This window comes from Eretmochelys imbricata, chromosome 5, assembly GCF_965152235.1.
Source record: "Eretmochelys imbricata isolate rEreImb1 chromosome 5, rEreImb1.hap1, whole genome shotgun sequence".
Taxonomy (NCBI): domain Eukaryota; kingdom Metazoa; phylum Chordata; order Testudines; family Cheloniidae; genus Eretmochelys; species Eretmochelys imbricata.
The window spans coordinates 27,196,050-27,209,673 of NC_135576.1; the positions used below are offsets into that span (position 1 = coordinate 27,196,050).

Genomic DNA, 13,624 nt, shown 5'->3' on the forward strand with positions numbered 1-13,624 from the left:
ACCATGTAAGTAAAAAGTAAAACAATAATAAATGTAGATAATTTTCTTACCAAATAATTAAGTAATTACTTGCTCTTGTAAGCAATTAGGGGATCATTTAATTCTTGGTCAGTAATAGTTATCAGCATATGCATTCATAATCAAACATTATTTTCTAATGAAACTGTAATTAGGCATAAATTCCAGTCATTATGTCTGATATTATTGTGAAATTGAAAATGACAAGTTAAAATAGGTTTCAGAGCAGCAGCCATGTTGGACTGTATTCGCAAAAAGAAAAGGAGTACTTGTGGCACCTTAGAGACTAACCAATTTATTTGAGCATAAGCTTTCATGAGCTACAGCTCACTTCATCGGATGCATAAAGTGGAAAATACAGTGAGGAGATTTATATACACACAGACCATGAAAAAATGTGTGTTTATCATACACATTGTAAGGAGAGTGATCACTTAAGATGAGCTATTACCAGCAGGAGATTGGGGTGGGGGGAGAGAAAACCTTTTGAAGTGATAATCAAGGTGGGCACATTTCCAGGAGTTAACAAGAACATCTGAGGAACAGTTGGGAGGGGTGGGGGGGGAGAGGAATAAACAAGGGGAAATAGTTTTACTTTGTATAATGACTCAACCACTCCCAGTCCCTATTCAAGCCTAGGTTAATTGTATCTAATTTGCAAATTAATTCCAATTCAGCAGTCTCTCCTTGGACTCTGTTTTTGAAGTTTTTTTGTTGAAGATTAGTCACTTTTAGGTCAGAAATCGAGTGACCAGAGAGATTGAAGTGTTCTCCGACTGGTTTATGAATGTTATAATTCTTGACATCTGATTTGTGTCCATTTATTCTTTTACGTAGAGACTGTCCAGTTTGACCAATGTACATGGCAGAGGGGCATTGCTGGCACATGATGGCATATATCACATTGGTAGATGTGCAGGTGAACAAGCCTCTGATAGTGTGGCTGATGTGATTAGGCCCTATGATGGTGTCCCCTGAATAGATATGTGGGCACAGTTGGCAATGGGCTTTGTTGCAAGGATAGGTTCCTGGGTTAGTGGTTCTGTTGTGTGGTGTGTGGTTGCTGGTGAGTATTTGCTTCAGGTTGGGGGGCTGTCTGTAGGCAAGGACTGGCCTGTCTCCCAAGATTTGTGAGAGTGCTGGGTCATCCTTCAGGATAGGTTGTAGATCCTTGATAATGCGTTGGAGAGGTTTTAGTTGGGGGCTGAAGGTGACAGCTAGTGGCGTTCTGTTATTTTCTTTGTTGGGCCTATCCTGTAGTAGATGACTTCTGGGTACTCTTCTGGCTCTGTCAATCTGTTTGATGCTTGATAGAGATCTTATAGGTGTTTGTCTCTGTCTGAGGGGTTGGAGCAAATGTGGTTGTATCATAAAATACTGTCTGGTATTTTTAATGGAAAGTTACATGTGCTGGTTTTATACCTAAAATCTTGCATCTTATTGGTTCCTCTGCTTTCCATAAACTTCTGAATAGTCTGTGCATCAATACCAGCTCCCATTAAAGTAAATGAAAAGACCCTCAGATCCATGTAATTCTCAATATTAGGTCAGTAGCATAGGATCATAGTCAATATCTGATCTGGCAAATAGCATCAGGGCAGTAAATTAGGAAGAACTGTCTGAAGAGAAACTTCACCTAAAAGATCCATTTCTAAGGTAAAAGTGAAAGAGGAATCATCATAGAAATTTACCATTTGGGTTGTGATCTCAGTAGGATTTTTTATTTGTTTGTTTTGATTTAAAAGTTCTAATGCAGACTTTATAAAATGCCTAAACAGCAGGGAGAATAACATGAGGGCAGATCTGTCCAGTTTAGAAGGAGCTGGAAAAAGAGAGAGCCACAGGGAAAATGATTGGCTGGCCTGGAGTCAAAAAAGAGAGCCAAATAGGAATAGGGACAGTCTGGAGTTGAACTGTGCAGCTTGCAAGATCTGTAATGTTTCTGTGTAGCATGCAAGGTCTAGGAGAGTGTGTGTGCACCTTGCACGGTCTACCAGGGACTCTGAGGGGCTCGCATTAAAAGAAAAGAGAGATTAGGAAACTCCCAAGCAAAACTTTGTTACAACAGAGTTCAGGCTGAGCAGATGTAATACCCCATTTTAGAAGTCCCCTTTAAAAAAAAGTTGTAGTTTGATTAAAATAACTCCCCGCACCCAAACACTTTTTTGAAAACGGTGAAAGGCTTCAACTGAATCCAAAACTGGGATTTTTTTCTAAAGTATGAAAGTACACAGATAAATTAATTTAAGCTTCTTAACTCTGTCTTGTACAGTCATCCTAAGAACAACAAGAAACATGTAGAAATCCTCATTTCATCAGTGATGCCAAGCATTAAGAATGCATATTACCGGAATAGCAAATTGCCTCCAGGGATAGAAGCTTGGCACAGTGACTTAGCAGACCTGGCAACTAAAGAGTGGGTAGCATTTTAGAGAAGAGGGACCTCGGATAAATTTGAAAAGATTTGGTCTAACTTTCTGGTCTAAATTAGAAACTACTAATTTAATTCCTAGTGGATGGAAACTGAGATGTAGCTCTTCTTTTGCTTCCCTGCCTCTTCCTTTCCTTTCCTTCCTCCCTCATTCCTTTACCTTTTGTTCTGTCTTTTGTATCTGTTCTCCCATTTTAAAAAACCCATAAATTTAAAGAATTCATCTTACTAGCTTCCTTTGCTCTTAATCTTACAGCAATTATATATGATGGTATAATTTAAATTGGACTTCACCTATGTTTATATTGCTAACTCACAGGACTTCGTCACTGGGGTCTTCTAAGGCACTGGCATATCTTTTTTCTCCATTAATCACAGTGGAAAAGCCAGCTAAGCCCATTGGCCAGGCAGCTGTTCTTTCACAGTCTGCTCACTTAGCTGCCCAGAGAATAAGACTGCCCCATTTTCACCAGACAGTTTTTTCAACTAGATATCCTGTTGGTTGGAATTAAAAACAAATCACTTCATGGCAAACTGCTTCCTAAATTATTTATGATCAAAGCAGGTGTTGGAAATGGAAAACATTTTTTAATATGAATGAGTGAGCCCATGGTACTTAAACACATGGGCTTCCTCTCATCAGGATGCTCAAAATTTCCTCCTCCAACCTCTCTTCAAAGGGACTTCAGCTCCATCTTCCTGTCCTCTCCTTTGGAGAAGTCAGAGTCTATCACTGCCCCTGTTTCTCCTCAAATGGCACAGGCTCCCTCTCCCTATCTCCTTGTACTACTCATAGTGGGCTGAACCACAGCTCCTTCTCTCCTTGTTTCTCTTTAACAAGAGGACTTCAATAGCACAGATATAGGTATGAGGTTTTTTTTTGTAGGAGTGGTGGGTGAAATTCTGTGGCCTGCGTTGTGCAGGAGGTCAGACTAGATGATCATAATGGTCCCTTCTGACCTAAATATCTATGAATCTATCTTTGCCTGGAGATTCTCCCCCCCACCCATAATGTGTAATTAGATTGTGGAATTCATTGCCCCAGCATGTCACTGGGGTCAAGAATTTAACCAGATTCAACAAAGGAGTGGATAATGTTATATGCATAAAAATATCCAGTCATAATTAATAACAATTTTGGAAGACATATGAAACTTCATGCTTCAAGCAGGGTTTAAGATTCTATCCGAGATTAGGATGAGATTTAGCTGTGGGATAATTTGCCCCACACCCCCCCCAGATTATCTAATATGAGGTTTCTTGCACCTTCCTCTGATGGGTCTGGGTCTGGCCAGTATTGGAGACAGGACACTGGCCAAAATGGACTGTGGGTCTGATCCAGTAAGGTAATTCCTATGTTGCTATGATAGGGTGGTTTGGGCTCCTTTTCCCTATTCTCCTCCTTCCTTCCCAGGACACCTCCTCCGGCTGGCCTCTAATCCCCATGAGAGTTTCTATATTAGTCTGAGTGGTTGGAGTGGACTCAGAATCCATCTGGGGGGGGATTAAATCTCATTGATCTTCTTAACTCTGCAACCACTATCCCACCGAATCCTCCTCCTGGCCCTCCCCCAGGATGGGGCTGCCACCGCAGCCACTTACTCTCCCAAAGCCAGGAGAAGAAAGAAGGCAGCCCATTAACCTCTAGTGCCAAAGAAATTGGTACCTGGCGGGGCAGGGCGGAGGGATAGAGGGACTGGGGTTCCTGCAGAGGGGAAGGCACTAAACCCCCCAAACTCGGGTAGGCGGCCCAGCAGGGTAATGTAGAGAGGGGTCAAGGAGAGGGAGCTCGGCAGAGGCCAGTGGCTAGGGAGGCCCACAGAAGGGTGAGGGAAAGGCTGCTGGCGGGAGGGTGGGTCGTCCAGTGGGCTGGAAAGAGTGAGGGGCCTTCCCAGCGGGGTAGGGGCAGGGTGGTCCTAGGGGGCTATGGCACCCTGCAGAAGGGGGGGGGCACAGACAGGCAGGGCATTACCTGGGTCCCAAGTCTCCCCGGAGGGAGGAGTTTGTTTGGCTGCCCCGAGGAGAGAAGGGGACGGGGTCTCTGCAGGAGGCCGGGAAGGAGCTGCCTACTGAGCTGGGGGTGCCCTACACGGGCCCTGAAGTGCTGCAGAGCAGTGAGAGCAGGCGCGGGCTGCGCCCTCCTGAGTGGGGGTTGTGCCCGGTCCCTTGCGCGGGGAGGGCTGCGCGAGCCGCAGCGGGGGTGTCTGTGTCCCCCCGGTCCCTTGCGCGGGGGGGAGGAGGGGAGAGGGCTGCGCGAGCCGCAGCGGGGGTGTCTGTGTCCCCCCCGGTCCCTTGCGCGGGGAGGAGGAGGGGGGGAGGGCTGCGCGAGCCGCAGCGGGGGTGTCTGTGTGCCCCCCGGTCCCTTGCGCGGGGAGGAGGAGGGGGGAGGGCTGCGCGAGCTGCAGCGGGGGTGTCTGTGTCCCCCCCCCGGTCCCTTGCGCGGGGAGGAGGAGGGGGGGAGGGCTGCGCGAGCCGCAGCGGGGGTGTCTGTGTGCCCCCCGGTCCCTTGCGCGGGGAGGAGGAGGGGGGAGGGCTGCGCGAGCTGCAGCGGGGGTGTCTGTGTCCCCCCCCCGGTCCCTTGCGCGGGAAGGAGGAGGAGGAGGAGGGGGAGGGCTGCGCGAGCCGCAGCGGGGGTGTCTGTGTCCCCCCCGGTCCCTTGCGCGGGGAGGAGGAGGGGGGGAGGGCTGCGCGAGCCGCAGCGGGGGTATCTGTGTCCCCCCCGGTCCCTTGCGCGGGGTGGGCTGCGCGCTCAGGGGAGGTGTCCTGCCCACCGCGTTAGTTCCTTCCCTGCCCGCCTGCGCTCCAGGGGGCTGTAATCCCATCAAAGGGCCGGTCCCAGCCTCCTCCCTCCTGCGCGTGTGACAAGCCCCGCTGCTCGCCGCCAGCCCCACTCGCTGTCTGGTTGCTGCCGACTCCGGACGGCGGCTGCTCCCCCCCGGGCCTCAGCCGAGCGGCTGCGGAGCGGTTCGCACCCTCCCCGGCCGCCTCGCGGTCAGCTGCCCCCCGCACGCCCAACTTCCCCAAACTTCTCTGTTTTGCGGTGGGCTGAAGGCTGGCTCCGATGGATTTACAGAGCCCAGCCCGCTGCTGCCGCTGCTTCGCTCTGCTCTTGCTGGCCTCTTGCATTGGGCACACAGCAGCTTCCAGGAGAAACATCCCCAGGAGGCAAGGTAAGAAACTCCCCCTTGTCAGGGGCGAGTAGGAAGGTTTCAGCTCGGAGACTATCCCGGGGGGAAGCCCACTCTCCAGACATGTCTGTGTCTGGAGAGTGGGTGGGTAGGTAAGTGGGAACGCAAATCTGTGCATTCCCCCGGCACAGACAGGGTTAAATCCATATCACACATCTCCCCTGATGGGAAATCTGAGAGCTTTAGTATGCACTGTTTGTATTTCATTTCTTTTTAGCTACAAAGAACTGTGTGAGTTGAGACAGTTTCCATATGATCTCAATTACTGGGCACCGGGGGAGAAAACCCTCCAAAGGGGGACTAGAGCCCCTCCTTGTCTTTAAACGTCTATTATTTGATCCATATTGTCAAAAGGCTCTCCATTTCCTGTTGTTAAAAAATCAGAAGCGTGTTTTTTCCTCCTCTGTTTAGTTACTCTTGATGTTCTTAGATTTTTGGCGCATATGTTTTGGTCATTTGCAGCATCTCTTCCTGTTTGATCTGTCTGGCTTTCAAAAAAACCCTTGGATTTCTTTAACTGTGTGTGATCCCAGTGAAGTGAGCTGTAGCTCACGAAAGCTTATGCTCAAATAAATTTGTTAGTCTCTAAGGTGCCACAAGTACTCCTTTTCTTTTTGCATCTTTTAACAGCATTTTTTACCTTTTTTAAAAGAGCTAATTAAGAAGTATTTAACTTGAAGTTTCTATCTGGTCTCAATAACTCTTTTTAAAGAGCAGTGCCTCTATAAAAAGGCAACATAAGTACAACAATTTTTTTTCTAAATTTTTTTTCTTTCATATCTGGGATGTTAAGTATTAAAAGAAAAAGTGAGGGCAAGGAAAGCAGTAATAAATATAAAAATGCTCTTAACTGACTGCATCTTTTCTTCGTAAGTCTATTGTAAGGATTTAAAATTGTTTTAAAAATATTTATTTGGAACAGTAGATGTCTGTTTTGGGATTAATGATCTGTTTGTACAGTGGAAACGATACCACTTTATTTCAGAGTTTACAATCTGACTCTCAAAGTGCCTTCAGAAATAATGTTTCTATAAGGAGGGAGACACTAACAGATGGAAAAATCTGTTAGCATGAAAACAAAATAACAGTCCCAGTCGTGTTCCCACTGAAGTCAGTAGGAGTTTGTCCTTCTCATATGGCTGCTTAATGTTATTGTTTCATGATGCGTCCATTTGAAAATTAACTTGTGTCTCAGTAAAAGATGGACCTGCTTCACACTCTGCTTTCGATTATTGTCTGACTGCTCCTTGTATTGAAGTGGAGGGATATCAGCTTAACAAACAGTATTCTTGGGATACACATTGTTTCATTTCATTCATTCTGAACATAGCACAAGTGCATGCAAATATAGTATTATATTGTCTCTTATTGTGGGAGAAGTCTTCAGCTCTCTATGCATTATCCAGGTAGGCTACTAGAATTATCAGATACTTCTTTGCATAAATTTAAACATGATAGCCCTTCCTATTTTTAAATTTTAAATGTGTCCTCTTTTGTAAATTGTAGTTGTGACTGAAATACTAACTGCAATATTTCCTATTTAGCCCCCCAATACACTGTCCAAATTCTTCCAACATATATTTTACCAATATGTACTTTCCCCAATGTGTTATTTTCTGATCTTTGCTGATTGGCTAGGGATTTGTGTGTGCAAAGAAGACAAAGGGCCTCATTCTGATCTAGGGTGACCAGAGGTTCCGATTTTATAGGGACAGTCTTAATAAGTGGGGTTTTGTCTTATTTAGATGCTTATTACCCCCCACCCCTTGTCCCAGTTTTTCCACACTTGCTATCTGGTCACCCTATTCCGATCTCATATACATGAATGCACATTAGAGGAAACTCCACTGAAATCAGTGGAGTTATATGATCAGAATCTGCCCCATTCTCTCTTTTTCCTTCTAATACAGCCTGCTTCTCCTGGCTGATTCACTGAGGTTCCAGTTCAAGAACCAAGACCTGCTGCCACTGAAATTACTGACAAAATTCTACTGGCCTCCATTCAGAGGAGGATCTGGCCCATAATTTGTGGCATTGCAGTGAACACAGGTAACACTCAGGTGAGGCTCCCAGTCAGTGGGAGGCTTACCTGCATAGTGACTGTAGGATTGGCCAGAGTATTTCTGATAGCAGAATTACTCCCAGGGCAGTGGATTATGCAGTGCCAGAGGAGTGGCACATAAGTGAAAGAAAATGGACAGGAGGAGGCAGACAGTCATTGCATCAGTATGTAATTGCAACGTTTTTGTAAAGCATATTTTTGTACAGTTCATTGGACCATGACATGGAGCACGTTAAGTCAGAGCAAAGACTCCCTTCGTCCCCTACATACGCTACCTTTGATCTGCAGTTGAGCTCCCACTGACGTCAATGGGATTTTTGCATGTGGATCAAGGGCAGTATATGGTCCTTGGTGTTTAAAAGTTAGAGGTCTAGATACTGACCAAATATTTATACTCCATGCAAATCACATTGTTTTCGGCTCCCTGTTGCACTCAATAGAAATGTAAAATACATATGAGGCACAAGAAATGGTAAAGTCACTAGGTTTGCCAATTTGCTAATTGTATTTTCATAATTTATAAGACAGTAGTGATTATAGGAAATACTGCTGGCTGAGACAAGGAGTTCCAAAACATTGAGCCATATCCTGGTCCCTCTAAAGTCAGTGTAAGTTTTCTCATTGACTTTGGTTGGACTGGGATTGTAGGTCTAGTGAATCAGATTAATTGAAAATTTGACAGACTCCATATATTTTCCTTGGTAGTATACAATATTTGTAGGATTGGATCCTTAGTTTTTATATATATTCCACAGTTTTCTTTTTTAGTTTTCACAGTTAATTTAAAATTAATCACATCTTTGTCACTCGCTGTTGTGAGAAATGCCAGTATAGTTGGAAACATAATACGTAAATACAACCCGAGCTTAAGGTCTTTATTTGACAGATGGCTAATTTTACTGGTCTGACCTTACCTCTTAGGGATCTAGTCCCGTGATCCTTGGTTAGCAAAATAGCTGCCACTAAGCATTGGAGTAAATTAGATGGACAGTGGTTGCATTCAAAAAATTAAATGTGCAGTAACATTGCCACTGCTAAAGTTTACATATGCAAATGTGGCTGTATTTGTGAAGGTATCACTTAGTGGTAGTCTCTTTGTGTCCCTCAATCTTAGGTTAACACACAAGAGAACAACTGACCTAACGGAAATGTATTGATAGGCGTTCAACTAAAGTAGCTTTAATCATGGAAAAAGAAAAACTTATAATTCCTCTGCAATAATACACTAATTTTGTGTACACAACACTTTTACTGGTTGCTTATATTATGTTGATACAATTTCATTTTTTCTATCTTAAAGTGATCCTGTTTCATGTCCAAAATGATTTGTTTTCTTGCTTCTCCATTATACAAACAGATGCCACTTGTTTGTGGCAACAATTTTACAAAACCTGTGCAGGCATTTGAAAACCCACATTGCCACAAGAGTTAGAGAAGGAAATCCCTTGGGGAGTTCGTCTGCAGAAGTATGTGATTTAAATCCTACCTACATGTTGCCAAAGACTACTGGAACTGTACGTTTCCAAGAAGCCTTAGACTGAGTCCATGCGGTGAAATGCCATTTTCAATCCACTGAGAACAGGTATAGTTCTAGGTAACATGCAGCTCTGCTTCAGTCCTGCTGTTTATCATATGTTGGAAGATTAAGAATGAAAGACAACTATCATTTACTCTTACATCAAAAAGTAGTGGGTGAGGAAGAGATAAAATAGTAAAAAGGGTTTTTTTCTTTGCCCTTTTAATGCCAATAGAAAATGGGACTTGTACAAGAATTGTATCTGAGATACAACCAAAAAGGTCACACTGTGAGAGAAGTGATAAAACCAGTTCATCTTCAATGATGAGATCTGACTGAGAGGTCTTGAGGGTCAAAAGAAGAAAGGTAGTCAAACTCTCCTCAGTTTTTCAAAGTTTTCATTCCGAGTCTCGTTGACAAAGATCAATTTTGTAATCCCCAGAAAGTGACAGAGAGAAATCTGTTTGTGAAGTTAAAAGTAAAAGAAACAATAAAAATGCTACAACTACAGCTTACTAAATGAAACTTCAGGAATGAAAACCCTTGTGGTCAAATTCAAAACATCCTGATGAGTGCAAAACTTCTTTGCACGTGTGTTTACAGTAACATTATATATTTATTATGCAAGAGGAAATGGAACATCAGGCACATTTTAAAATAGGTTAAAATGAAGCGAGAGCCAGCGTGTGACAATAAACTGAATAGCCTGGAGTTCCCAAAAGTCTTGCAATTTTATGTTATTTCAAATGTCTCTCTAAAGACCAATGCGGCTGCAGCAACACCTCATACATCTCCCTAAAGCTGTCGCTAGTGTTTAACATTCAAACTGTTTTCTTGCTTTTGCTTTATTCATGTTCATACGTTTTTGCTCTGTGTTCTACTTTTATTCCCACTTTCAGTGGACTGGTTGCTAAAAGAGCTTAATCATGCCTTATTCCATGGTATAGTAGTAAAAATAATATAATGGATCTTAATGGCAATCTAGTTGCATGGAGGGAAGAACAGACCCCTTAGGTTGATGTTTGTGGCATTAATATGAATAACAATATACTGTGTTGTTACCTTTTTGTATACCACAATATAAAATAGAAGTCAAAAGCCTGTACTTTATAAGGCTATTGAGTAGGGCGGAACACAGAAGATAAGATTTGTATTCATTTCTGATGCTTTGGGATCAATTTTCAATTTTGATTACAAATAAATACAAATATTGGACTTGAATCTCCTGATGAACACTAATTTTTCATTGGTGTATTCCATTGGCTTCACCGCTATGAATGACAAGAGACACAGCTCCATAGCTCCTATGGAACAGATTTCCAAATTTTTCCACCATCAGGGCCAGATTTTCAGAAGCTAGCTCCCAGGTAGGCACTAAAATAAGTGGCCAGATTTTACAAAGACCTGAGTGTGGACTAGCTGAGTTCTTTAGAAAATATGACCACAACAGAAGCTTCTAGGTGGTAAGCACTTTTGAAAATCTGGCTTTTTAGATACCTAAATAGGATCTGAACCATTTTGAAAATTTGTCTCTATCTGTGTAGATAGTTTTGTTTTCTTTGGAAAGGAAATGGCTTTCTGTTATTTTTTTTTTAAATATTTTGGACTCTACTGGACAACATTATAGCCTGAGAAGCGCCAGGCTGGCAGGAACCCTGAGCTACCTGTACGTCCCGCCCCCTTGCCGCTAGAGGAGCCCTGGGCCGGCCAGGCCCAAGCAGCCCCAGCCCAGCGTTCCACAGCAGCAGCTTCAGCTAGGGAAGGCAGAGCCTACCCGCTGCCCATGGAAGTGAATAACCCTACCCCACCCATCCAGCAATCACAACATTCCTCTTTTAAAAAAAAAGGGGGGGAGGGAAGCTGCCAGTTGATCTCCCCCTCACCCACCCAAATGCTCTGCAAAGGTTCCACATACACGTTTTTTCAGAGGACTTTCCCCTAGACTGTCAGGATTTGGGAGTCTGTCCAAGACATACAGGATTTTTGAAGGCATTTCCAGAAAAGAATTGGTGTGGGGACTCCCTTCAGCTCCCTGGAATTTTAAGTTAGCTTAATGTGAACAGAATAGTCTGGTTCCCAACAGTGCTCTGAAGAGGAAGAATAGTCTTGGAATTAAGGCATTAGCATGGGTCTTGGGAAATATTTGTTAACTTCCTGATGCTGCCACAGACTTCCTCTGTGACCTGAAGGAAATCACTTAATTTCTCTGTGCCTCGGTTTCCCATCTGAAAAATGAGGATAGCGATACTTTCTTACTCCACCCTTTTTCTGTCTTGCCTCATTAGATTATAAACTGTTCATAGGACAGCTTGTTTCTTAGTATATGCTTCTGCAGTGCCTAGCACAAGGCGACCCCGATCTCAGTTAAGGCTTGTAGGCAGTACCATAATACAGACAATAATAATGCTTGAAGGTCTCCTTGTCCTCCAAGGCTTCCCTGAGAAATGCTCTGCACTTACAGCAATGCCACTGTAGCATTTCAAGTGTACACAAGCCCTGAGATAAAATGCTAGGGGAGCTCAGAAGAATTATTTCCTGGATCAATCTTGCTTTAGGACTCAATCTTACAAACAGTTACACCTGTAAGGAACCTTATACATATGAGCAGCCCCTTTGATTTTTAATAGGACTATTCAAGTGAGTAAAATTGCTTGTGTAGCTGTTTGCAGGATTGGACCCCAAAGCGAGACTGATTTGGCCTTTTCACGTTATTTCTATCACTGAGTAATTGAAATACTAATGTGAAAAGACCACCCATAAATTTACTCATATGAGCTCCATTTAAAATCAAAAGGGTTACTCATGTAACTAAAGTTACTTAGATGAGTAAGTCTTTGCAGGAATGGGCCCTTCATTTGGTGTGTGTGTGTATATATATTCAGCTAATGTTATAGAAAAAGTTAGTTTAAGCATTAAAGAATACATGAGTCAATGTAATTATGCTGAGCTGAAGCATTTGCCAAAAAGTATGTAAACATCAACCAGTGTTGTGTGATCATCTAATGAAAAGTGTGGACATAAGAGGGGCAGAGTTATGTTTGTGTGACTTTAATTCCAAATTCCCTGATTTGTTTGGAAAAAAAAATCCATCTGGGAAACTTATTCACGTGAGTAGTCCTGATTCCAGTAAGCAAGCCCACTGAAGTCAAAGAAAATACTCATCTGAATAAGTGACCAGCATTGGGCCCACCGAGTATCATTTTTTCCTTTAATTTTTTGTAAGGAATATAATATATTATATTACACAATATAAAAGGGAAAAACATATTTAGTTAGTTGCTCATTTAAAAAAAAAACACCTGTGTTTGTTTGACTGTCCAAACTAATGAAAAAAGCTGAATATTATTTCTTTGAACTTTACAAAAAACATTTACCTCTGGGATGAAATGCATGGGAAACTTCATTCCCAAAAGTAATTGCTTCAGAAAGGAATAAGCCACTGAAAATAAGGGCTTAGAATAAAAATGCCGTGTCGACTATAACTAGAACAAAAACAGTTAATGATGCACTCTGTAGTAATCCATAAAATCACCAAGCCTGATGTGTATTGTGTAGAATACATACAGTGAGTGTCCCCGTCGTGACGCATGTGAGAGTGCCATTGAGTTCAATGCAATACATCCATGAGTAAAGATCACTCGTGAATAAAAGTTTGCAGGTCCTAGGTCCTGAATGAAGGATTATCCTTCCTTGTGAAAAGAAAAGGAGTACTTGTGGCACCTTAGAGACTAACCAATTTATTTGAGCAGAAGCTTTCGTGAGCTACAGCTCACTTCACAGTATGCATCCGATGAAGTGAGCTGTAGCTCACAAAAACTTATGCTCAAATAAATTGGTTAGTCTCTAAGGTGCCACAAGTACTCCTTTTCTTTTTGCAAATACAGACTAACACGGCTGTTACTCTGAAACCTTCCTTGTGCGGAATCTGTTCCAGTAAGATACTGATCCAGGAGCTCTATACCCAAAAGCAGTATAGCAACTTATCAGATCAAAGGAGAAACTTTTTTTTCTATTGTCTGTGTAGTGTGATATTCAAAAGATACAGGCATAGCAAACACTCCTTTCTTCCTAGGAGATCGCTCATCCAAATGTTACCAGAAGCCACCCTGTCTAGCTTTCAAACCTGGATAAAATCAACCATATTAAAAACAGAACAGACTTGCTCGTTCAAGCACCCAGCTACTCTCAACTTTCTGACAGGTTTCAGAGTAGCAGCCGTGTTAGTTTGTATCCTCAAAAAGAAAAGGAGTACTTGTGGCACCTTAGAGATTAACCAATTTATTTGAGCATAAGCTTTCGTGAGCTACAGCTCACTTCATCGGATGCATGCAGTGGAAAATTCAGTGGGGAGATTTTATATACACAGAGAACATGAAACAATGCCACTACATGCATCCGATGAAGTGGGC

At 43.0% G+C, this 13,624-nt stretch overlaps 1 protein-coding gene across 1 annotated transcript in view; it reads left to right on the top strand.

Moving 5' to 3' along the window:
• The first annotated feature begins 5,510 nt into the window (after positions 1-5,510).
• EGFLAM (EGF like, fibronectin type III and laminin G domains) overlaps positions 5,511-13,624 on the top strand; it is a 125,584-nt gene continuing 117,470 nt past the window's right edge. The window contains exon 1 of the mRNA XM_077816255.1: positions 5,511-5,619. Coding sequence (XP_077672381.1) covers positions 5,511-5,619 — 109 coding nt within the window. The remainder of the gene's footprint in view (positions 5,620-13,624) is intronic.